At 40.7% G+C, this 26492-nt stretch overlaps 1 protein-coding gene and 1 non-coding gene across 5 annotated transcripts in view; one reads left to right on the forward strand and one right to left on the reverse strand.

Moving 5' to 3' along the window:
- Positions 1 to 237: 237 nt before the first annotated feature.
- Positions 238 to 341, forward strand: LOC122429013. Its single transcript, XR_006265884.1, has one exon. It is a non-coding gene; the product is annotated as a U6 spliceosomal RNA (small nuclear RNA).
- A 7284-nt stretch (positions 342 to 7625) lies between these two features.
- MAP3K7CL (MAP3K7 C-terminal like) overlaps positions 7626 to 26492 on the reverse strand; it is a 47408-nt gene continuing 28541 nt past the window's right edge. For all 4 annotated transcript variants that reach the window (XM_043449080.1, XM_043449079.1, XM_043449078.1 and 1 more), the window contains exons 5-6: positions 24513 to 24628; positions 7626 to 8746 (exon numbers count right to left, since the gene is read on the reverse strand). In XM_043449080.1, the coding sequence (XP_043305015.1) occupies positions 8566 to 8746; positions 24513 to 24628 (297 nt within the window). In that variant the 3' untranslated portion in view covers positions 7626 to 8565. The remainder of the gene's footprint in view (positions 8747 to 24512; positions 24629 to 26492) is intronic.

Genomic DNA, 26492 nt, shown 5'->3' on the forward strand with positions numbered 1-26492 from the left:
ATGTATACACTGCCGTGTATAAAACACACAGCTAGTGGGAGGCTGCAGTGTAGATCAGGGAGCTCAGCCCAGTGGTCTGTGATGACCCAGGGGGGTGGGATTGGGGGAAGAGGGGGAAAACGCAACAGGGAGGGGACATCGGCATATATACGGCTGGTTCACCTTGCTGCACAGCAGAAACTAACATAATATCGTAAAGCAATTATACTTCAGTTAAAAAAATAATAAGTAAAAATAGTGCTCGCTTCAGCAGCACGTATACTAAAATTGGAACGATACAGAGATTAGCATGGCCCCTGCGCAAGGATGACACGCAAATTCGTGAAGTGCTCCACGTTTTTGAATATACAATGGAAAAAAGACAACCTCTTTAACAAGTGGTGCTGGGAAAACTGGTCAACCACTTGTAAAGGAATGAAACTAGAACACTTTCTAACACCATACACAAAAATAAATGGATTAACGATCTAAATGTAAGACCAGAAACTATAAAACTCCTAGAGGAGAACATAGGCAAAACACTCTCCGACATAAATCACAGCAGGATCCTCTATGACCCGCCTCCCAGAATATTGGAAATAAAAGCAAAAATAAACAAATGGGACCTAATTAAACTTAAAAGCTTTTGCACAACAAAGGAAACTATAAGCAAGGTGAAAAGACAGCCCTCAGATTGGGAGAAAATAATAGCAAATGAAGCAACAGACAAAGGATTAATCTCAAAAATATACAAGCAACTCCTGCGGCTCAATTCCAGAAAAATAAATGACCCAATCAAAAAATGGGCCAAAGAACTAAACAGACATTTCTCCAAAGAAGACATACAGATGGCTAACAAACACATGAAAAGATGCTCAACATCACTCATTATCAGAGAAATGCAAATCAAAACCACAATGAGGTACCATTACACACCAGTCAGGATGGCTGCTATCCAAAAGTCTACAAGCAATAAATGCTGGAGAGGGTGTGGAGGAAAGGGAACCCTCTTACACTGTTGGTGGGAATGCAAACTAGTACAGCCACTATGGAGAACAGTGTGGAGATTCCTTAAAAAACTGGAACTAGAACTGCCATATGACCCAGCAATACCACTTCTGGGCATACACACCGAGGAAACCAGATCTGAAAGAGACACGTGCACCCCAATGTTCATCACAGCACTGTTTATAATAACCAGGACATGGAAGCAAACTAGATGCCCATCAGCAGACGAATGGATAAGGAAGCTGTGGTACATATATACTATGGAATATTACTCAGTCATTAAAATTAGAATTCATTTAGATCAGTTCTAATGAGATGGATGAAACTGGAGCCCATTACACAGAGTGAAGTAAGCCAGAAAAATAAACACCAATACAGTATACTAATGCATATATATGGAATTTAGGAAGATGGTAACGATAACCCTATATGCAAGACAGAAAAAGAGACACAGATGTATAGTACAGACTTTTGGACTCTATGGGAGAAGGTGAGGGTGATGATCTGAGAGAACAGCATTGAAACATGTATATTATCAAGTGTGAAACAGATCACCAGTCCAGGTTGGATGCATGAGACAAGTGCTCGGGGCTGGTGCACTGGGAAGACCCAGAGGGATGGGATGGGGAGGGAGGTGGGAGGGGGGTTCAGGATGGGGAACACATGTAAATCCATGGCTGATTCATGTCAATGTATGGGAAAAACCACTACAATATTGTAAAGTAATTAGCCTCCAACTAATAAAAATAATTGGGAAAAAATAAAAAATAATAATAATAAGTAAAAATAAAACAGGTGGAAAAAATTGTCTCCAAAGTTGTAATTGCTTAAGATTTCCTAGTGGCTAAGTCGGTGAAGAATCTGCTTGTGATGTGGGAGACCCGTGTTCGATCCCTGGGTTGGAAGATCTCCCCTGGGGAAGGAAATGGCAACCCACTCCAGTATTCTTGCCTGGAGAATTCCACGGACAGAGGATCCTGGTGGGTTGCAATCCATGGGGTCACAAAGAGTCGGACGTGACTGAGCGAATAACATACTCACAACTTATATTCTTTTATCAGGTCTGAGTTTGGCAACTTTGAAATATGGGTGAAAGTGTTGAAATGTGAAATAAGCACACGCTCCCCCCCCAAAAAAAACAGGTAGATCACAAAAATCTTCGTGAAAAAGCAGGATTTTGAATGTCATTCAATTATATTTGTTAATGGTGATGATGGAAGTAGACCCTCTCCTGTTCTAAGCCAGGCCACCTGATATGATTAAGGGTTTACTAACCTCAAGAAGGAGAAAAATGTTCTCTGAAATGACTTCTCAAGTTAAAGGTAACCCTATACAAATAATCCTATCATCTGTTTAGCTAGCTAAATCTGTATAGTATAAATGACTCTTTAAAGTATAGCACTCTAAGCAGCTTAAAATGAATTAACAAAGAAAATTCTTAAAACATGTTTCCCTAGAAGATAATGTGTTAACATGTTACCCCTGTGATTTAAAGTCTTCATCATTTCCTTCTGTTTCTAGGATTTTAGCCAAAATTCTTAACGTGAACGTCAAGGTCCTGCCTTATTCTGCAACATCATCTCATCCCATATTCTGTATACTTCCTCATGCTCAGCTACATGGGCCTCCATGCAAGTCTTTGAACATGCCAGAGGGCCTTTGCACGTGTTTCACTCCATCTGGACTCCTTCCTCTTCCTGCTTTCTTTGCCTCTCCAGCTCTTACTCATCCACCAGATCTTAGCTCAGTAGTCACCACCTTAAGGAAAGCATCCCAGACTCCTATCTCAATTGGATTCTTTGTCTTACATGAACTCATGTGTACGTGGTTTCTAAGTTGCTTCAGTAACAGCCAACTCTTCTGTGACCCTATGGACCATAGCCTGCCAATCTCCTCTGTCCATGGGATTCTCCAGGCAAGAATACTGGAGTGGGTTGCCATGTCTTCCTCCAGGGGATCTTCCCAACCCAAGGATCAAACCCAGGTCTCATGTCCCCTGCTCTGTCAGGCAGGTTCTTTACCACTAGCATCATCTGAGAAGCCCATATGAACTCATAGACTATATATTTTTTTCTGGTTGGCACTTACCTCATTTATTTGCTACATTTTTTATCTATTGCTGCATCACAAATCACTCCAAAACCCCATTGCTTAAAACAACATTTATCATCTCCAAGATCCTGAGACTCAGAAACAGGAGCAGCTTGGCGGCTGATTCTGGCTCAGAGTCTCTCACGAGGCTGCAGGCAAGAGGTCAGCCAGACTGCTGCCATTTGCAGTCTCGCCGGGAACTGGAGGACCTGCTTCCATGTGGCCTGTTTCTTTTCATATGTGCCTCGCCTTGGGCTTCCCGAGTCTCTTCAGAACTGGGCAGCCGGCCTGCCTAGAGCTCCAGAGCACGCCAGAGCAGATGAGAAGGAAGCCCTGTGTCTTCATGACCTCTGCGTAGGGGACACATACGGCCACTTCTGCTTTATTCTCTTTGTTAGAAATAAGTCGTTATGTCCACCCCACATTCAGTTCAGTCTCTCAGTCGTGTCCAGTTCTTTGTGACCCCATGGACTACAGCACGCCAGGCCTCCCTGTCCATCACCAACACCCAGAGTTTACTCAAACTCATGTCCACTGAGTGGGTGATGCCATCCAACCATCTCATCCTCTGTCATCCCCTTCTCTTCCTGCCTTCAATCTTTCCCAGTGCCAAGGTCTTTTCTAGTGAGTCAGTTCTTCGTATCAGGTGGCCGAAGTATTGGAGTTTCAGCTTCAGCATCAGTCCTTCCAATGAATATTCAGGACTGATTTCCTTTAGGATGGACTGGTTGGATCTCCTTGCTGTCCACACTCAATGGGAGGACAATTAGGTTCTACCTAGTGATGGAATTTGGGGATAGATTTAAGACTACCCAGGGTAAGTATTTTGGGGGCTTCCTAGGTGGCACTAGAGGTAAAGAACCCACCTGCCAAGGCAGGAGACGCAGATTCAATCCCTGGGTTGGCAACCCACTCCAGCATTCTTTTCTGGAGAATCCCTTGGAATGGATAGAGGAGCCTCTCAGGTGCTACCATCCATGGGGTCACAAAGAGTCAGATGCGACAGAAGCGACGTAGGGCACACGCACGCATGGGTAGGTATTTAAGTAAACGGTTTCCTCTCTAACTAGACTAAGGGTTCCTTGAGTACTGGTCTCACATTTCTGCAGTTCACTGTGTATCTCTGGCACTTTCCAGAATGCCTGGCAAAGTACAAGAATTCAGTGAAAGAGAGAAGGAAAGGAAGAAAGAAAGGGAGAGAAAAAGAAAGAAGGAAGGAAAAGGGAAGGGAAGGAGTGAAGGAAGGAATGGAGACAGGGAGGGAAGAAGTCAGTTTTCATTTGAATCCCTGCCCTGGTGAACACTGAACACTGTATGAATCCTGGGGCCTTAGATCTGACTTTGGAGAATGGGGATAATTACAGCTACCTCTCAGGCTGTTCTGAGAAATAAAATAATACAGCCAATGTGATGAATCTGGATTGTCCGGCATGGAAGGGGCTCATCAAACGTCATTTCTCTTCACCTTCAGCGACACGTGCCATCCATCCCAAGGCACGTGGATTCTCCTTCTCACTACATCTGTCCCAACACTCCTAATCTGTACTCCATCCCTGCTGTGGCCACCACACACCCCTTGCTATTGACCTCCTAACAATTCCTTATGTCTCTAGTTCCACGCAGTCTGTGCCCCGCAACCCTATTCATTATCTTCAAGTCCGGCCCTGATCATTTACTCTTTCAAAGGGTTTATTTTGTCCAAACCCTCCCACAAACAGGGCCCAGTGGAACTTCCCAACTTCATGCCTCACTAACGCCCTAGATACACCCTCTGGGAAGGCTACCGCTCCGCAAAGGGTGGAAGGCTGGCATTGAGTTATTCACTTTTGGGTCCTATTGTGGCTACTCTGCCTTGCACTTGGTAAATAAATAGTAAACTTCTGTGGAACTGAATTCCAGATCTCTCTCAGTTCCTTGTTTGTGCCGAGTTAATAATACATCCCAGCTCAGGCGCCAGAGTGACAGAGACACCAACAGTGATGAGTTGAGATTGGACTTTCAGTCACCTGTAACCACATTCTCCTCATGTCTCTACACAAACCAGACGGCTCACAAACAGCAAATTCTTTAGCAATTACAGAGTATAATGTGGGTTACATTTTTCTCACATTCAAGTACCTTCATTTTAATACTAACAGAACCTCTGTGCTCATTTTTAATGCTCTATAAACCTTTCATTACTGCTAATCACAAGAACACTGCAAATATATTTGAAGAGAGAAAATTCTTAAGTGATTCTGTGTTACATAGATGATAAGCAATGTAAATAAGATTGGGGAGGGAATTGTCAAATGAATGAAAAGATGAACATGACAATGAGAAATTTCGCTTTTAGATTTCCCTTGCAATGCTACAGAAGTAGACAGTGCTTGCATATTTTTCCCTGAATTTTATCTGTCTCTATTTACGGCTGTGCCGGGTCTTCGTCGCTGCCCGCGGGCACTCTCTAGTTGGGTGAGCAGGGGTATTCTCTGGTTGTGGTGCGTGGGCTTCTCATTGAGGGGGCTTCTCTTACCGCAGAGCACAGGCTCCAGAGTCTGTGGGCTCGGTAGTGGTGGCTCATGGACTCGAGGACTCACGCAGGCTCGGTAGTTAGGACGCACTGGCCTAGTTGCCCCGTGGCGTGTGGAATCTTCCCGGACCAGGGGTCAGACCTGTGTCCCCTGCACTGGCAGGCGGATTCTTAACCACTGGACCACCAGAGAAATCTTTTTTCCATGTTTTTAAAGAATAAAATCTGCTTAAAACTCACACTCCTATGGTGAATCACTGCGTTGTACACCTGAAACTAATATGACACTGTTAAAAATCAACTATACTTCAATTTAAAAAATCAAAAACACATACACACAAACCTAGAGAGATGCTGGCTTTTGAGTCATGAATAGGTATCTTTTGGGAACACAGTAAAATTTCAGGCTGAGACTGATCTGAAAACCATTTAGGTATGCAGAGATATGAAAACTATTTACTTAGTGTCTCCCACATAATAACAAGTGTGTTCAAGTATTTTGACCTTGCAAGATTATTTCCATTCTAGTAGAATGGAGAGATTTTGGAACTTTATTTCCCTGCTCCCCCCTCCCCCCTGCCATTTTCTATAAGGTGCCATGACTGCTTGAATTCCATAAATATGTGTAACCTTCTTCAGGTGGGCAGTGAACAAAAACTAATCCTTGTATATAAAGATCAGTAACTTACCATTGATCCATTCCATTAACCTTAGAAACATATAAATTTAGTGAACAAATCCTCCTCTGTATGAGTATTTATGTCTTGAGGTTACTGCAAAAAGAAGATTCTAACAGGATAATAGGGACTTTCACCTTTGGTTAAATGTTTGTTTTGTTGTTGTTGTTTCGTTTTGCTTTTTCTATCTTTGGCATTTTATTTTTGTTGTTATTTTAATTGGGGCATAGCTCCCTTATAGTGTGGGTTGCTGCTGCACAACGAAGCAGATCAGCCATATGTATACACACATCCCCTCCTTCTTGGACCTCCCTCCCACCCTCCCCCCATCTCACCCATCTAGGTCATCACAGAGCCCCAAGCTGAGCACTCTGCACTCTACAAAGCAGCTTAAGGGTGAATAGGCTCACATAACATTTCAAATTGAGATCCATCAAAAAGCTTCATCTTACAAAGGAGAAGACTGAGCGTGAGGATGCTAAGACCTTATGAAAACACACCACATGACAAGAAACCCATGGCCCTGCATCACATTTCCCCTTGCATTGTGCCCGACTGTCCAGTGATTACTCTGAGGTACATCAACCTCGGGGCCACTGGCACATTGAAAGTCTAAGTCAAAGTCAAAGTCTCTCAGTCAAGTCTGACTCTTTGTGATCCCTTGGACGATACAGCCCACGGAATTCTCCAGGCCAGAATGGGTGGGTAGCCTTTCCCTTCTCCAGGGGATCTTCCCAACCCAGAGATTGAACCCAGGTCTCCCACATTGCGGGTGGATTCTTTACCAGCTGAGCCACAAGGGAAGCCCAAGAATACTGGAGTGGGTAGCCTTTCCCTTCTCCAGGGGATCTTCCCAACCCAGGGACTGAACCCAGGTCTCCCTCATTGCAGGTGGATTCTTTATCGCTTGAGCCATAAAGGAAGCCTGGACCAAACAATTCTTCATTGTTGTGATGTTGTCCTGTGCATGGCAGGATGTCCAGCAGCATCCCTGGCCTCTCCTCTCTAAATGCAAGTAGCACCCCCATCCTAGGCAAGACAACAACTAGAATTTTCTGAGTGTCCCTTGAGGGCATCAACCCCAGTTAATAACAACTGGTCTACCCCAGGCCATCTTAGGGCTTTAATCAACTATTTTGTTTTATGTTTTCTGGGCAAATACTTTAAGACATTAATGCATCATTCCAGGATAGAGCTCTAAATTATTTATTTGAGAAACCACAATCTTACCAAGAAAAGAGACTTCGCTGCTTTTTTGGCACTTCCAAATACAACTAAGAGCAAATTCTGACTAGGGTTAGCTTATGCCAACTTTTAGCATAAATTAAGGTTAAGAAAGAAACAAAATACAGACTGGAGAGTTTTGATCCATGTTTAATGAAAAAGAAATTACAAGAATAGAAATGGACATAAAACAAAGAGATCAATTTGGGGAAATACTGTGATAGATAGAACAGGGGAAAATCATTTTAATCCTGAATTTACTCATGTATTCTTCTTAGTTATCACTGACCCAAAACAGAGGGGTAGTTAGAATTTTATTGATGTTTACATGAGAACTCACCAAAGTAATGTCCAAGCAATACCTTTCCATTTCCCCCAGAACACACACAAGCAAAGGCAGAAATGTTTACCAGGAGGTAATGTGGCGTGAAGAAAATGCACCTTTATCAGTTTTTTATTACAACAGCAAGTTAGCATTACAAATGTGGGCTGACACAGACATACCTGCTGCTAATATTTTCATAAGAAAGCTTTTATGATATGCAACCATGCATTCTTAGTGCAATCAATCATGGAAGGATTAAACCTAACTGGTGAACATAAATATATGCAGTGAAGTATCTGACAGTTCACATTGGAGCACAGTTGAAATATTAAAGACATGAAATTTAAAAATACACCAATGTAAAACCGCAGTGGGCATCTTACTAGGCTGTTTCATGGCCGAATTCTGCTTGTGATTCTTAGTAGAAACAGTCAATGTTCTCTATCATTTTCTACCCGGATATATACAGTATGATCATATCTTGCTAAATAAGGAAAAAAAATGTTTTGAAACGAATTCTGATCTCTAAAAACATCTGGTAAAGGTTTGCTCTCATTATCTTATTTAAAAGAAAATAGCCCTTCTGTCCAACTAGATTGGCAAGCATGCAAGTCATTAGTGTAGACCTTGGCCGTGTGTGTAATAAGGAGAAGCGACAGATTTTACTAGCTACCCCTTGAAAATAAAAAATGTTTTGGCCAGTGCTCAGCAGTCACCAACCTCTTATGCTCACATTGAATCATGTCAGGTTAGGACGAGCCCTGTCTCTTCTGATACTGTATTCTGAGTTTCTCCAGTTGTTCTACACACTGGGACTGCGCCAGCTTCAGCGTCCGATTCTCCTCCGTCAGGGCCTCGAATTCCCGAGCCAGCTGAGCGGCGTCCAGCTTCTCCTTCTCTGCCTGATCCAGCTTGGCAATGAGCTCCTTTCTGAAGATGCACGGGGCAGGTGGGGCAGAGGCACAAAACGTAATGAAACAAATTAAATTACACAGCAAGAGCATACTGGAAGCCGAATATGTCATTCCACTCTGCTAAATCGGACCCATTTCTGCTTCTCCAATGACTTACTTTCATTCTTCCAGCTTCACAAATGTTAGCTCCCTTTATTTTATTCCAGCACCTCTATTAGGTATATCCAAAATACTTAAAATACACTTCCATAAAGCTCAATAAGTCCATCAACAGTCAGAAAGGTGATCCTTTAAAGGGTTCAACAAACTGTAAATGTTACCACTATTTTGGAGAAAAAAAGCAGCAAATTTTGTTTACAACTTAAGATGCTATTGTCTTAAAGGTAGGGGGACTATAGTTTGTCCCTTATCAATTAATAAGTTTTGTCCTCCAAGTTCAGATATTACTTCTCTTGTTTTCTGAGTTTAACAAACCTTGACTAAGTTTCTTTGAACTAAGAAATTCCAGTTGCTTCCTGCAGGTTTTATTTTCCATGTCTTTCTCTAGTACTTATGTATATCTTGTCACTCTAACTACAAAATGATGTGCTTACATTTTGTAGGAGTCTGACTCCTACAATTCAGGAATTCAGGAAGCAGGCTAAGGTTATTGGAGGGAGCCTGTAGTGATAATGCCTTAAACAAAATCAGTTTTCAATAAATATTTGCAAGTAGTTCATTGATGTAAGTACACATAATAAAGAGCTAAAGATTTGGAGTCCATCTTTAGATTTAATAAATTGGGGGTGGGGGACACACAACCCCATGGACTGTAGCCTGCCAGGCTCCTCCCTCCATGAGATTTCCTAGGTAAGAATCCTGGAGTGGGTTGCCATTTCCTATTGCAGGGGATCTTCCCAATCCAGAGACTGAGCCCGCATCTCTTGCATCTCCGGCATTGGGAGGCAGATTCTTTACCACTAGAACCACCTGTGAAGCCATTAATAAACATGACAACCCAAAACAGGTCCACTCCACTTATTATGTGTCAGTTAATCCTAAACTAGATTTAACTGAATTCTCCTTTACCTCCACGTAAGGGTATGTTGCATTTCTTCCTCCTCTGTAGGAAAAAGTGCAGAGACCTGGAAGACCACTTGAACCAGATCAAACTTGACATTTCTAGTAATGAGGCCAGCAGATGTTGCACAAATCACAAGAGACCCCACATCTTTTCTTTGGTGTGTGCCTGCTCTGCTAAGTCACAAAGGCTGACTCTTTGTGACTCTGTGGACTGCAGCCCTGCAGGCTCCTCTGTCCATGGGATTCCCCAAACAAGAATCCTGGAGTGGGTTATCACGCTCCTCCAGGGGATCTTCCCCACACAGGGACTGAACCCATGTCTCATGTTTCCCGCGTTAGCAAGCAGATTCTTTACTACCACTAGTGCCACCTGGGTATTCCTTCCAAAACATGCAAATACCAGACAACCTCAAACTGAGGGAAATGCTAAAAAGAATAGCTAGCCTGTACTCTTCAAAATGTTAAAAACAATTGTTTCACATTTTAAAACACTAAAGAGAAATGACAACAAAATCAATATGCAATTCTGGACTGGAAAAAAAAAAAAGCTGTGAAGGACATTATTGGGAAAGTGATGCAATTTCTTGGTGGCTGTTGTTTAGTTGCTAAGTCATGTCCAACTTTTTGTGACCCAAGGACTGTAGCCCACCAGGCTTCTCTGTCCATGGCATTTCCCAGGCAAGAATTCTAGAGTGGGTAGCCATTTCCTTCTCCAGGGGATCTTACAGATCCAAGAATCAAACCCATGTCTCCTGCACTTGTATATGGGTTCTTTACAGCTAAGCCACTAGGGGATGCAGTTTAAATACAGGCTATGAATTAGATAACAGTATGTGTCAATGCTAAATTTCTTAATTTTAATTATTGTACTGAGGTCAAGTGACAGAAAGTCCTTGTCCTAAGAAAACATCACTGAAGTATTTAGGACAATGGAGCTTGATAGAGATATAGATATTGAAGTTTACATACACATATATATCTGTACATATATATATATATATATATGTGTGATATAGAGAGATACATATCCTGCCTCTCTCAGAGAGAAAGAACCCCAGTGGTGTACAGCTTTGGGAGAGGGAGAATAAACCACAACTGGGGAAATTTTTAATAATTAGTGAATGCAATAAAGGAAATATGGGGGTTCTTCATACCATTTTTGTAACTTTTCCATAAATTTGAAACTATCAAAATAAACAGTTGCCTTAGAAAAAGGGCCAAAAGCAAATAAGAATAGAAGTTCTAGTATTTTCTTCCTGCATTCAACGGACTACCTTGCATACCCAATTTGGTGACCACTGAGTAGTGATCATGTATGGATGTGAGAGTTGGACTGTGAAGAAAGCTGAGCACTGAAAAATTGATGCTTTTGAACTGTGGTGTTGGAGAAGACTCTTGAGAGTCCATTGGACTGCAAGGAGATCCAACCCATCCATCCTAAAGGAGATCAGTCCTGGGTGTTCATTGGAAGGACTGATGCTGAAGCTGAAGCTCCAATACTTTGGCCACCTCATGCGAAGAGTTGACTCATTGGAAAAGACCCTGATGCTGGGAGGGATTGGGGGCAGGAGGAGAAGGGGACGACAGAGGATGAGATGGTTGGATGGCATCACCGACTCGATGGGCATGAGTTTGAGTAAACTCTGGGAGTTGGTGATGGACAGGAAGGCCTGGCGTGCTGCGATTCATGGGGTTGCAAAGAGTCGGACACGACTGAGTGACTGAACTGAACTGAACTGACTGAGCAAAATCAGCCATTGGAAAGAAACAGCCCAACAGGGACAAAGGGAAGATAACCTGGAACACTGATATGCATATACACAAAGTTCCTTTGGGCTCTAATTGATCTTTGAATCTTCCATGGTGTTTAGAATACAAAAGCTCCCAAAGACAAATTAGAAGTTTGGGATTAACATAAACACACTACCATATACAAAATAGATAAATAACAAGGACCTACTGTGTAGCATGGGGAAGTATACTCAAATCTGAAAAGAATCTGAAAAAGAATTTATATGTTTATATATACATAACTGAGTAATTTTTCTGTACACCTGAAACTAAGATAACATTGCAAATTAACTATGCTTAAATGGTTTAAAATGGTTTTTAAAACTGGTTTGAAAAAAGAATATAGGGAATTCCCCAGCAATCCAATGATTAGGACTTCACATTTCCACTGCAGGAGGCATGGGCTTGATCCCTGATCAGGTTCAGTGTGACCAAAGGGGGGGAAAAAATATAAAGTCTGCAAAAAATACTTGTTGATTAAATATAATTGGGGAGTAAGGTACCTCAGGGTCAACACATGTTTTAAAGATAAAGAAATAGAAACTCAAAGTACTAAATCTAATTGGGAAAAGTCACACACCTATTAAGAAATAGCTGTGAATCAAACCTATCTTTCTGATTAAAAGTTTAAGGTTCTCGCCTCTAAACTTAGCTTAAGCAATAAACGTTAATCATTAAATGTTATTTAATTATGGGCTTATGGGCTTCCCATTGACTCAACAGCAAAGAATCCACCTGCAATGCAGGAGATGTGGGTCTGACCCCTGAATTGGGAAGATACCCTGAAGGAGGGCATGGCAACCCACTCTAGTATTTCTGCCTGGAGAATCCCATGAACAGAGGAGCTTGGCAGGCTACAGTCCATAGGGTCACAAGGAGTCAGACACAACTGAAGTGACAGCATACACACACAGTTTCTTATGTAACTATCTTAAAGAAATTGATCATAAAACTTATGTAAGTAAAAAGAGACATGCCTCCAAATCCCTCACCCATCAGATCATCTATTCCTGTTCTTTTCATCTCTTCAAATTAACTGTGTCACACAAACAGTAGCTACTTTCCAGTTTCCATGTCTGATCTTGTTTAAAACTCGTGAGGACATCCATTACCAGTTTTAACTGGCAGGGAAAATAAATCAAAAAATCACAGATTTTACAACTAAAAGGAATGGTCATGATTGTCTAATCCAATCTTCTTGCATCGGAGAAAGTCAATAATAATTTATTCCTTACTGGAATCAAGAAGACTCAATTGATAGGTTTCTAAATTAGTTTCATGTATTTGATAAGCAATTCTACATCTATTTAATGAATACTGTCAAAATGTTTATTGCCTCCTGTCCAAGACCCATTTATAAAGACAAATTGATGCTCATCCATTGTGCTGTGCTGGGCTTAGTCGCTCAGTCATGTCTGACTCTTTGCAACCCCGTGGACTGTAGCCCGCCAGGTTCCTCTGTCCATGGGGATTCTGCCGGCAAGAATACTGGAGTGGGTTGCCATGCCTTCCGCCAGGGGATCTTCTCAACCCAGGGATTGAACCCAGGTTTCCCGTTTATATAGACAAATTGATATTCATCCATTAGCAATTCATAATTAAATCCTGGCACATCAAGCTACAAACACAATCTTATAAATAGATGATCTGAAGAACAAGTCAATACGTATGACTGACTAGATAGGGTCTTGCTTTGATTTCTTATTTATCATTTCTATCATTCCCTTCAAAAGAGTTTTGATAAAGGTGCAGAAGAACATCATTACAGGAATCTTATTTCTGATGTCAAGAACCTGTAACAGTTTTCCACATGATGTTCCTCAATAGTGAAAAGGTCATAACCTTGGCTGCACCAGAGATGATCTGTTGTCCCCATCCTAAGCTTCATGCCTGGCAAAGGTTTTATTTGCTAAAACAAATAGGAAAAGGGGAAATCCTAGTGAGTTGGTAGAAAGAACTTGAAGACTTTCTGCAAAGTAATTCCAAAATGAAGGATATTCTTTATGTTGTAGGAGGTTGGAAATAGATTCATCATTAGGACAAATATTTCTCTGTTTCTATGAAGACCACTACTAAGGCTCTTTGAACTTTCAAAGCTGACTAAAGATTTTTATTTGGAAAAGAAAAATCCTAGGCAGGTTAGCCCCTAGGAGCTAAAGTATTATAAATAATAAAGTAATAAAATGCTATCTCCATCACGGGGAGACGTTTAGTTTAAATAAAGATTTAGACTGCACTGTTAGTGATTCTCGAAAGATCTGTGCTCTGTTGTTGTTTAGTCTCTAAGTCCGGTTGGACTCTTTTCAATCCCATGGACTGTAGCACGCCAGGCACCTCCGTCCATGGGATTCTCCAAGCAAGAATACTGGAGTGGGTTGCCATTTCCTTCTCCAAGGGGGTCTTCCTGACCCAGGGATTGATCCCACATCTCCTGCATCTCCTGCATTTGTAGGAGGATTCTTTAAAGGCCCAAATCATTATGACTGGGGCACCAGTGGAAAGTGTAACCTTGTAGTCTGATGAAATCTGGTAGAGTGGGATCTCACATAAATCTCAGTCCTAAAATGAAAGAATCCCCTTGACCACACCTCCGCCTCTTCGAGCAAAGTGAAGACTCAAGACACTTCTTTGGCCTTTCCACTCATTCACTCAACACGTATTTGTTGAAATCCTGTTGCAAACCAAGCCCTGCCCTCCACTCTTTTTTTTTTCTTTTTTGTCCTTTTTTTTTTTTTTGTCCTCCATTCTTGATTGCCTAGTTAGTCCCAGGAAGTGTATCTCCCCCATTGGAAAATGAACTCAAATCCTATAACTTACATAAAAACCATCTTATCTATATTAGACATCTTAGGAAAGAGGGTTGAATTTTGCTCCCTCATTACTACATACCCTGCAAACACTTGTGGAGAAATATCCTCATTCACTGTTTCTTTATAACCCTGAAAACCCACTTTCTGAGGGCTGTGTAAATATTTCAGAAAAATATGCTGGGAATGAAAAAAAGCGAGGTTTGGTTTTCAGTGTTTGCTAACCGTGGTACTGTGGAAAGAAAACTCTTCCCTGAAGTGAAGCAAGTAAAACACGTAAAATTGAAAACCTCCACCCTCTGGCCCTTCCCTGCGGCTCACCCTCTTTGTCCCGTCTTTGAGCATTTCCCCAGAACACAGGTTAAAAACCTCTGAGTTCCAAAATGTAACACAGGACTGTCCCAAAGAAATAAATGTTTCTGGTGAAATAGAAAAACCTTTTGCTGCTGGAAATTTCAAAGCAAATTAAATACCATAACTAAAATCAAATCAAAATAGGGCTGTTTCTAAACTGACTTTGCAAACTGCTTACGCTCCATTTTCCTCCATCCCGATGTATTCCCCTCAGTGAGATATTGCTCCCTCAAGCATCATTTTAAATACTTTTAAAAGACATGAAGGGACTTCCTTTGTGATCCAGCTGTTTAGACACTGTACTTCCAATGCAAGGGATGTAGGTTTAATCCCTGATTGGGGAACTAAGATCCCACATGCCATGCAGAGCAGCAAAAAGAAAAGACAAGAAGCACAGATCAGATGTTAATTGTGGTATTCTCCCTGTAAAAACCCTTTTCTAATGTTTTGCCATTAAAATTATATATCCTTTTTTTTAACTCAATAATAAAAAGACAAATCAATATAAAAATGGGCAAAGGATCCAAATAGACATTTCTCCAAGACTTCATAGAAATGTCACAAAGCACATGAAAAGATGTTCAACATTTTTAGCTACCAGGGAAGTGTAAATCAAAAACCACAAAGAAACATCATTTTATAGCCACTAGCATGACTATAATCAAAAAGACATAATAAGCATTGGCAAAGATGTGGAGAAATTGGATCATTCATACATTTCTAATGGGAATATAAAATGATGTGGCCATTTCAGAAACAGTCTGGCAGCCCCTTGGAAGGTTATGGGGTTTCCCTTGTGGCTCAGCTGGTAAAGAATCCTCCTGAAGTGCAGGAGACCTAGGTTCGATCCCTGGGTTGGGAAGATCCCCTGGAGAAGGGAAAGGCTACCTACTCCAGTATTCTGGCCTGGAGAATTCCACGGACTGTATCGTCCACGGGGCCGCAAAGAGGAGGACTCGACTAAGTGACTTTCACTTCAGAAGGTTACACATGGGGCTCTCACAGGACCCAGCAATCCTACTCCTAGTAAAAGTGAACCGAAAAGATACATCCCCTCAAACACTTCATTAATGTTTGCAGCAGCATTATTCATAATAGCCAAAAGTGCAACGAATCCAAAGGTCCGTCAACTGACAAATGGATAAATGAACGTGGTATAACCATGCAGTGGAACATTATTTGACAACAAAAAGAAATGAAGCACAGTTGTATCTCATTTGATTGCACTTTGCTTTATTGTGCTTCACAGATACTGTCTTTGCTTTTTTTAAAAAAAAAAAAAATTGCTCATTTTGTGTCTCTGTATTACATTTTGGAAATTCTCAAAATATTTCAAGCTTTTTCATTATTACTGTATTTGTAAAGGTAACCTGTGATCCATGATCTTTGATGTTATTATGTAAAAAGAGCACAATTTTCTGAAGGTTAGCATTGATTAGCAATAAAGTGTTTTTATATTAAGATATGTACTTTTGGGGGCTTCCCTGGTGGCTCAGCAGTAAAGAATCCACCAGCAGTGGAGAAGCTGCAAGAGATGCGGGTTCAGTGTCTGGATCAGGACGATCCCCTGGAGGAGGGAACGGCAACCCACTCCAGGATTCCTGCCTGGAGAATCCCACGGACAAAGGAAACTGGCAGGCTATAGTCCATAGGGTCGCAAAGAGTCAGATATGACTGAAGCAACTTAGCATTCACGTATATACTTTTTTAGACATAATGCTGCTACACATTTAGTAGATTACATGCTATACTTAACAGATTAATAGTATAAACATGAAAATGAAGCGAAAGTGAAAGTTGCTCAGTCGTGTCCAACTCGTTGAGACCCCATGGACTATACAGTGCATGGAATTCTCCAGGCCAGAATACTGGAGTAGGTAGCCTTTCCCTTCCCCAGGGGATCTTCCCACCCCAGGGATCGAACCCAGGTCTCGCACATTGCAGGCAGGTTCTTTCATAATCACTGGGAAACCAAAGAATTTGTGTGACTCTGTGGTGCAATATTCACTTTATTGCCATGGTCTAAAGCCAAACTTGCAATACCTCCAAGGTCTCCCTGCCCTGACACATGCCACAAAACAGATGGACTTCAAAAATATTACACTGAGAGGTGCCAGTCACAAAAGACCACATACCGCATGACTCCATTTCTCTGAAATATCCAGAAGAGGCAAACACACAGAGACAGAAGGTAGATGAGTGGTTGCCCGTGGCTGGCAGGAGGAAGGGGAATGAGGACCAACTACTTGGGGTGTCAGGGTTGTTTGGGGTGATGGAAATGTTTTAAAATTGTGATGATGGTCACACAACTCTGAGTCTACCAAAAATCCCTGAATCGTTTCTTTTGTTACATAACATTTTTCAACCCAAATTTTCTAAGAGCTTACCTCTTTTTCTGATACTCTAAGTCGATCTTCCCACCACCACCACCCCAGCCACACCCCACAGCATGTGGGATCTTAGTTCCCACCCAGGGATCTCACCCTCACCATCCCCTCCCCGCATTGAGTGGAAGCTCAGAGTCTGAACCACTGAACCTCCAGGGAAGCCCCTCTAAGCCAAACTTTTAAACACTACAGCACCTAACACAAGTTTTCATACATAGAGCAACAAGTGGTTTCTCCTCTGAATGAGATAAAACACAAAGCAAACTTTACTAATTACAAATTTAATGGTAGAACTAATTATAGTTTAAATATATCTTTTCTTTTTTTTTTTTTTTTGCTGTGTCGCATGACTTGCAGGATCTTAATTTCTCAACAGGGATTGAACCCAGGCCCCCTGAAGTGGAAGGGCAGAGTCCTAACCACTGGACTAAAAAGGAATTCCCAGAAACAGTTTTAAGACATGTAAACAATTCAGTGATAAATTTCAAATGTCATAAAATATCTGTGGGAGATTTGGGCTGACATATATACCTTACTATATGTGAAAATAGATAACTAATAAGGATCTACTGTATACACAGTATACTACTACACAGACTTCTCAATAAGTCTGTAATGACCTATACAGGAAAGAATCTAAAAAAGAGTGAATATATATATGTGTGTGTGTGTGTGTGTGTATAAATATATATATGAATATGCTCAAAATTCTCCAAGCCAGGCTTCAGCAATACATGAACCGAGAACTTCCAGATGTTCAAGCTGGTTTTAGAAAAGGCAGAGGAACCAGAGATCAAATTGCCAATATCTACTGGATCATCAAAAAAGCAAGAGAGTTCCAGAAAAACATCTATTTCTGCTTTATTGACTATGCCAAAGCCTTCAACTGTGTGGATCACAATAAACTGTGGAAAATTCTAAAAGAGATGGGAATACCAGACCACCTGACCTGCCTCTTAAGAAACCTGTATGCAGGTCAGGAAGCAACAGTTAGAACTGGACATGGAACAACAGACTGGTTCCAAATAGGAAAAGGAGTATGTCAAGGCTGTATATTGTCACCCTGCTTATTTAACTATATGCAGAGTACATCATGAGAAATGCTGGGCTGGAAGAAGCACAAACTGGAATCAAGATTGCTGGGAGAAATACCAATGACCTCAGATATGCAGGTGACGCCACCCTTATGGCAGAGAATTAAGAGGAACTAAAAAGCCTCTTGATGAAAGTGAAAGAGGAGAGTGAAAAAGTTGGCTTAAAGCTTAACATTCAGAAAACTAAGGTCATGGCATCTGGTCCCATCACTTCATGGGAAATAGATGGGGAAACAGTGGAAACAGTGTCAGACTTTATTTTTTGGGGCTCCAAAATCACTACAGATGGTGATTGCAGCCATGAAATTAAAAAGATGCTTACTCCTTGGAAGGACAGTTATGACCAACCTAGATAACATATTAAAAGCAGAGACATTACTTTGCCAACAAAGGTCATCTAGTCAAAAGCTATTTTTTCCAGTGGTGATGGATGTGAGTTGGACTGTTGAGCGCCAAAAAAATTGATGCTTTTGAACTCTCTGGTGTTGGCAAGACTGAGTCCTTGTCAAGTCCTCCTGAAGAGATCAGTCCTGGGTGTTCATTGGAAGGACTGATGCTGAAGTTGAAACTCCAATACTTTGGCCACCTCATGCGAAGAGTTGACTCATTGGAAAAGACCCTGATGCTGGGAGGGACTGGGGGCAGGAGGAGAAGGGGACGACAGAGGATGAGATGGCTGGATGGCGTCACCAACTCGATGGGCATGAGTTTGAGTAAACTCCGGGAGTTGGTGATGGACAGGGAGGCCTGGCGTGCTGCAGTTCATGCGGTCACAAAGAGTCGGACATGACCGAGCGACTGAACTGAACTGATACATATATGTATATCTATTGTAAATCAACTGTACCACAATAAAAAAAAATTTTTAAATACTTAAATAGATAAACATGAAATCCTAAAAAATGTTCAATTAACCCACAGGATGGCAAGGAAAAAAGCAAAGGAAATGTCAAGAGAAAAAAAAAAACAGAGGAAACAAAAAGAAAACAATAACAAAATAACCAACTCAAGTTTACAGCCCAACAAAAAAAATAAAATATCTCATTTCTGTGAGTTTCCATTACATACACAAAATTTATGTGTTCTATAAAAATGCTCATATTTATTGAAAAAAGTATGTACATATTTTATGTTACTATATTTGTACTTATATAAATATATTTATTCACATACAAAAGGGTTAGGGAAAAAAAGGCAAAAATTATAGGAGTTTTGCAAAGATGTCAGAATTATTGGTAAATTTTTAAAGCTTTCAGTAAAATTGTCATTTTTTTTCAACTGAGAAGAGAAAATTTTCCAATGAAAGAAGCTGTTTGTATATCATTGGTCAATAAACCAGAAACTATTCTTTAAATTAAATTCACCCCATTGTGAGTTTGTAATCTTAGAAAATGTTTGATTCTCTTTATCCATCCAACAGACAAGATTTAAAATAATATACAATCAATTCTTCTCTCCCCTCTGTGAAGTCTCTCAAACTAGATCCAGGGAGACCCCCTCTGGAGATGAGAGTGAAGTTCAGTTTAACCTGTGCCCACATGGCGCCAACATTTAAAAACTCTCTTAAAATACCTGGGTTAATATGTATAGGGTTCCTTTCAGTGAGGTATAGAACATTCACTGCACAACTGAACACAGGGACTGTCCTTTTTTTTTAACATTTTATTTTGTCCTGGTGTAAGGCCAGTTAACAATGTTGTATAGTTTCAGTGAACAGCAAAGGGACTCCGTCATATACATCCATTCTCTGGATGTATATATATCCAGTCATATATATACATGTATATCCATTCTCTGCCAAACTCCCCTCCCATCCAGGCTGCCACATAACACTGAGCAGAGTTCCCTGTGCTATACAGTAGGTCCTTGCTGATTATCCATTTTAAATAGAGCAGTGTGTACATATCCAACCCAAACTCCCTCACTAATCCTTCCCCCATCCTTCCCCCCAGCAACCATAAGCTCCTTCTCAAAGTCTGAGTCCATGGCTATTCTTAGCGGAGGAATTTTGGGAAGTTTTACAGCATGTCTTTATGGCATAAGTTTGCTATCATTTTATCTTGCTTTGTCATCTTGTGTAGATTTTTCTTCTCTGCAAGATTATAAATTCTGTGAAAGTGAGGACAGTGTAGGACACATCTTAGATATTTGCTACGTATAGACGGGTTAGATAGAATGGAATAAAGCCTTTTGAAAGACACAACAAATAAATAGAGTGTTTAAAAATTAAAATAGAACACCTGGATTAGCATCTCTCTGTGTGTCTAGCTTATGCTAGCCGATCACCAGAAGCAACGTAATCAGTCACACTGTATTAAATAATAGGGAAGAAATTCTCATCCAAATGATTGAAAAATGAAGAGCTGGTTTATTTCAGTCAAATCCATTTGGTCCACTCTACTTTGACTAAGTATCAACAACCTCAGATATGCAGATGATACTACTCTAATGGCAGAGAGTAAAGAGGAACTAAAGAGCCTCTTTTTTTTTTTTTTTTTTTAAAGAGCCTCTTGATGAGGGTGAAACAGGAGGGTGAAAAAGCTGGCTTAAAATTCAACAACCCAAAAACTAAGATCATCCAGCTCCATCGCTTCATGGCAAAGGGAAGAGGGAAAAGTGGAAATAATAACAGATTTTACTTTCTCAGGCTCCAAAATCACTGCGGACAGTGACTGCAGCCACAAAATTAAAAGACGATTGCTCCTTGGAAGAAAAGCTATGACAAACCTAGACAGTGTATTAAAAAGCAGAGATATCACTTTGCTGACAAAGGTCCATCTAGTCAAAGCTATGGTTTTTCCAAAAGTCATGTATGGATATGAGAGTTGGACCATAAAAAAGGCTGAACACCAAAGAATTGATGTTTTCAAATTGTGGTGCTGGAGAATATTCTTGAGAGTCCCTTGGACTGCAAGGAGATCAAGCCAGTCAATCCTAAAGGAAATCAGAGTATTCACTGGAAGGACTGATGCTGAAGCTGAAGCTCCAATCCTTTGGCCACTTGATGTGAAGAGCCAACTCACTGGAAAAGACCCTGAAGCTGGGGAAATTGACGGCAGGAGGAGAAGGGGATGACAGAGGATGGGATGGTTGATTAGCATCACCAAATCAATGGACGTGAGTTTGACCAAACTCCAGGAGACAGTGAAGGACAAGGAAGCCTGGCATGCTGCCGTCCATCGGGTCGCAAAGAGTCGGACACAACTTAGCCACTGAACGACAATCTTGCCTAAACAAAAAGACCATTCAGGAAAATATCTGTTGCAAAATGAATTTCTACTTCAGTAAAGTGTTAAAAAAAAAAAAAAGAAAAAGAAAAACAACATGATCCGCACAAAGCCTTTGTAGGACCAAACTCATTTTTTTACAAATATAAAATATAACCATACTTCCAATTTTAACAATTTATCTTAGCAATTCTTCACTTCTGATACTGACTCCATATTTTAAATACAGACCGTACAAATTATAAATTAAAAACACCAACATGGCGGATATAATGATCTCCTATAATCGCCTACTGTAAATCACCCCAACTCATATTTTATCCTATGCTCAGCTCCTGATTCAGTGACTGGGATACATAGAGAGGCTAAAGGGTATCGAGCTCTGCAGAGAACTAGACAGAGTCAGAAAGACAGGACATACAGTTCAGTGATAGTGATAGTCGCTCAGTCGTGTCTGACTCTGTGACCCATGGACTGTAGCCTGTAGACTGTAGGCTTCTCTGTCCATGGGGATTTCTCAGGCAAGAATGCTGGAGTGGGTTGCCATTTCCTTCTCCAGGGGATCTTCATGATCCAGGGATCAAACTCACATCTCCTGCATTGCAAGCAGATTCTTTACCATCTGAGCCCAGTCAGTGAGTAACTACTGATAACACTACCCTACAAAAAGTGCCCAAAGAATCATTCCAGTAAGTTTTTCTTCACCCAGGAAAAGCACTGATCATGGTGGGATGGTTGGGGAGGGATACAGGCTAAGTTCTTTTCAAGGGTAGCATTTGGACAGATGAAGAGGAAGGAGGGAGACTCCAGACTAAGAACCTGGTGTGAGCAGGGTACAGAGGCAGGGAAAGTGAAACGGCGAGAACGAGCTAAAACATTCTGCAGAGGTACCACGGCCATACTGAGGCAGATCTCACCATCTAGGCGGAGAACTTCATGTCCTTTTCTAGCAACATGAAACCACAGGCAGGGAAAACCGTTAGAATATTACACTGACCAAGATTTGAAGTAACAAGTCCCAATCTCAAATGGCAGAAATGGAAATGAATAAAAAGGACTTTGAGAGACTTTGCCAAAAAGAAAGGAAAAAAATAATCAAAGGATCTGGCCTTTGTCTAAAATCTAGTGAATTACTTAGGGAGGAAAAAAAAAAAAGGACAGTATCATGATTTCAAGAAAACTCCAAACCCTTCCAAATAGGTTTGAAGAGAGGAAGTAAGATGAGCTTTGCAGAAACAGCAAGAATATGTTTCAATAAGTGATGAATCACTCTCATATTGTTGTCCTATTGTATTTTTTGATGCAGTATACAAAAATATACACATAAAACATATAATTTAGTGGGAAAATCTTGTATTGCCACCCCCCAAAAAAAGCTACACATGGGGCTAATTTAAATAACGCTATACCTTCAGTCTAAAGTATTTACAAATAAATACATAATTTACCTGGGACTTTTTTCCCTATCACAACACTATAGTTCACACACACATATACACCAACTGGAAGATACATTTATAAGCCACTGATAACACAAGTCCTCCTTTAACTTCATCACTGGTTACATTATTAATAGGCATCTTCAGTTCCTTTATGACACTTCTTGAAGGACTCAGATTGTATGTAAATGTACAGTCAAAGCATTCCAACCAATTTGTGAAAAGTCTTAGACCAAAAAGAAAGTCTCAGACATACAAAGGAAAAGTTGTATTTCTCATCTCATGAGCATCTTTCAATGCCCTACAGCCAAAAGTCCAGGTATGACTTTGTGTTTGAAGGAAAGTAAGGAAGTAAGAAGATATTTGTAACATGCCAACTGGTCTTAGAGTAAATGATGTCTGACCCTAAAACCAGTGTGGCTCCCCACCATATTATCCTGTCCAACTACCATCTGGGGAGTCTTCAAAGGGTCCCGAGAGCTTCATAAATCTCTCAAAACAAAATATGTTTCCCTTAGAGTCATTTAAAAATTATGCTTTATATAAGTATAAATATAAATATGTTGTGATCTCCAGTAAGAAGAAGAAGAGCAGCAGAAACTTAAAGACTCGCAATATGTTTGGATTATCTGTCACTCATTCACCAAAAATGTATTCAGTATCCATATGCTATGTACTGTGCTTCAGGAAAATGATGGTGGGAAACACCTGACTATCCCCCCTTTTTAGGACACTTACTACTTAGCAGGAGATGCAAATATTCATTCAAAGATCTCCTTAATAAATGTGTAAGTATACACTGACCAAAGCTATGAAGAAAAGGTGTCTGATGCTTTGAAAGGATGAAAGAATGGGGATCACTGAGTTTATATCGGCAGAATTTAGTGCAGTCAAGGAAATGGATACATGTATGGCTGAGTCCCTTTGCTGTCCACCTGAAACTCTCACAACATTGTTAATCGGCCATACTCCAATACAAAACAAAAGGTTTAATATAAAATTAGGAGGAGAATCCAGAAGCATAAAGTTATAAGTAGGTAAGGTGAGAATGCTTTAATTAGTAAACTGCCTAACTCCCTACAGCAGAACTTTAATGATAATAGAAGCTGTCAAAATAAAAAAAAAAAAAGAAAAGAAAACTTACTGAACTACTGAGCTATAAAATGCAGTTAATCAACTAATACATTTACCTTATCCCAAGGAGCCATCCCAGTGGCTCCTTTACCTGAGGTGGGCATGCCAGCATTAATTAAAATCCACCCTAAGACAAAGTGCCAGGGCCTTTGAAGCACATTCACAGGGAACATCACATGGTTCTAGGTGGTATTTTGGCATCTTTAATTTCCTGAGTTAAAGAATGCTCATTAAAAAGTTAAGCTTTGAGTAGGACACGCTCCCCTGGTTCCTCTCGCCACTCTCCTTCATCTAGCACAGTTCCACTTGTATCACTCCTAGAATGACAGAGGAAGGCATGGAGCGCCTGAACCACAGAAAGTTCTCCTGCCCACCCGTCTCCTTTCCTCTCGCCCCCACGCTCAGCCTGTCCTCCCCTACCATCCACAGTCCATGAGCAGCGGTCAGCGGTCAGGGATGCGGGTCCCCGGGGGGGCACAGTACTTACTTTCTTTCCTCCAGCAGGGCGATCTCCTTTTTCACCTCGCGGTATTCTTCTGCTATCTGACAGTGCTGCTTGTACACCTGCATGGATTCCACGGAGTCATGACAAGGTGGCAGAGGCTTCACAAAAAAAATAAGAAGAAATCAGTCCATTTCCTTGTAGCAGAATAAATTACCAACCATCGTGCTATCCTGATGATCTTCAGAGGGAGAGGTTTAGCAGGAGAATGGCATTGTCAATCCACACTGGACAGGGACTGGCTGATTCTATCGGACTACAAATGGAGAAGTGGCCCGATGCCTCCCACCTCCATGCATCTTCCAGTGTTATTCCAGGGCACCCTCAGGCCCAGGCCAGAGCCGAGACCCATGACAGGTCAGTGACCTGCCATGCACTGAAAGATAAGTCCCCTATAATTCCAAGAATCTTAAACTCTGCTTTAGAGAATATTTCGGTTGTCTGTTCAATCACCCCTTGATTTCTATTCCTGATGCCCAGAGGCATAAATGCAACTTGTAGAGAGGGGGAGCCCTACAAGAAAGGAATCCAATAAACTTACTTACAAAAAATTAGAGTCACAGAAATAGAAAAGAAACCTATGGTTACCAGGGGAGAATGGGGGGAGGAATAAATTGTGAGATTGGGATTAACGTACACACATCACTATACATAAAATAACAACTAATAAGGGCTTACTGTATAGCACAGGAAACACTATTCAGTAGTCTGTAAGGACTTTGTGGGAAAAGAATCTTAAAAAAATAAGACGCATGTGTATAATTGATTCACTTTGTTGTACACTTGAAACTAACACAATATTGTACATTAACTATACTCCAAGAAAAAAAAAAAAAGAAAGGAATCCAAACTGAAGAAATGATGCTGGCCTGGAAATAATGCTTGCAAGAATTAACAAACCATATGAAAGACCAAATCCCAAATAAAACAAGGCTTACAACATGTGCAGGCAAAGAGAACAAGGATTCCTGTCTGTGCATTTCTCCCATCCTTGAGGGGTAAAACGGCCAGCACACAAGTTGTTCTAACCACAACATGCTGACTTCTTTCTAGAATTTATTTTTAAAGAACTGGCTTTCCCTCAGTTCGCAATTCTAAGTTCTAATTAGCAGCATGATATTAAAAACATTACTTTGAGAAAAACTAGTTAATATTCTTTTAAAGAGGCTTGTAATCACCCTTTTCAATTATTTATAGAAAAATGTTGCAAAATATCTGAGAAAGTGTTAGTCGCTCAGTTGTGTCTGACTCTTTTGCGACCCCAAGGACTCTAGCCTGCCAGGCTCCTCTGTCCTTGAGATTCTCCAAGCAAGAATACTGGAGTGAGTTGCCATTCCCTTCTCCAGGGATATTCCCAACCCAGTGATCGAACCCGGGTCTTCCGCATTCTCTACCATCTGAGGCACCAGGGAAGCCGTATATCTGAGAAAGATGACTTAATTGTTATACAGGCTCTTCTGTCTAAACTTCTCTTCACAGTATTCTTAAATATGTAAGATATGTGTCTGACTAGGTTACAATCTCACTAATTTTATATTAGTAAATGAGAAATAATGAATTCCTTACTACTTGTGTCTCATTATATTCTTCAAGGACACTGATTTCTTTGGGTGTCATATTTAGCAGTCTCACGCAAGATATCAAAAAAAATTTGAGAAAGTTCTACAAAATTCTATAAAATCTGACTGATAAGATCACCCTTCCTATTTGTCATGAAGCCTTCTGAATAGAGATCTTCTAAAGGAAATAAAATTCAAACTAGATGTGGATGAAATTAACCTTTATGTGGAACATCTGTTGTGTTCTAATCTATGGAAGTTCATCCAATAATTCTATTATGTAGTATCTTTCCCCACTGCCCCATGAACACATTCACAGCATAAACCCAGCCTGTTGGAATCATTATGCTTTTTTATAGTGAAATAAATTGCAAAGTAGTGCCCAGGAGTATTACAGTACAACTCA

The sequence above is a fragment of the Cervus canadensis genome, chromosome 27, assembly GCF_019320065.1.
Source record: "Cervus canadensis isolate Bull #8, Minnesota chromosome 27, ASM1932006v1, whole genome shotgun sequence".
In the NCBI taxonomy this organism is placed as follows: domain Eukaryota; kingdom Metazoa; phylum Chordata; class Mammalia; order Artiodactyla; family Cervidae; genus Cervus; species Cervus canadensis.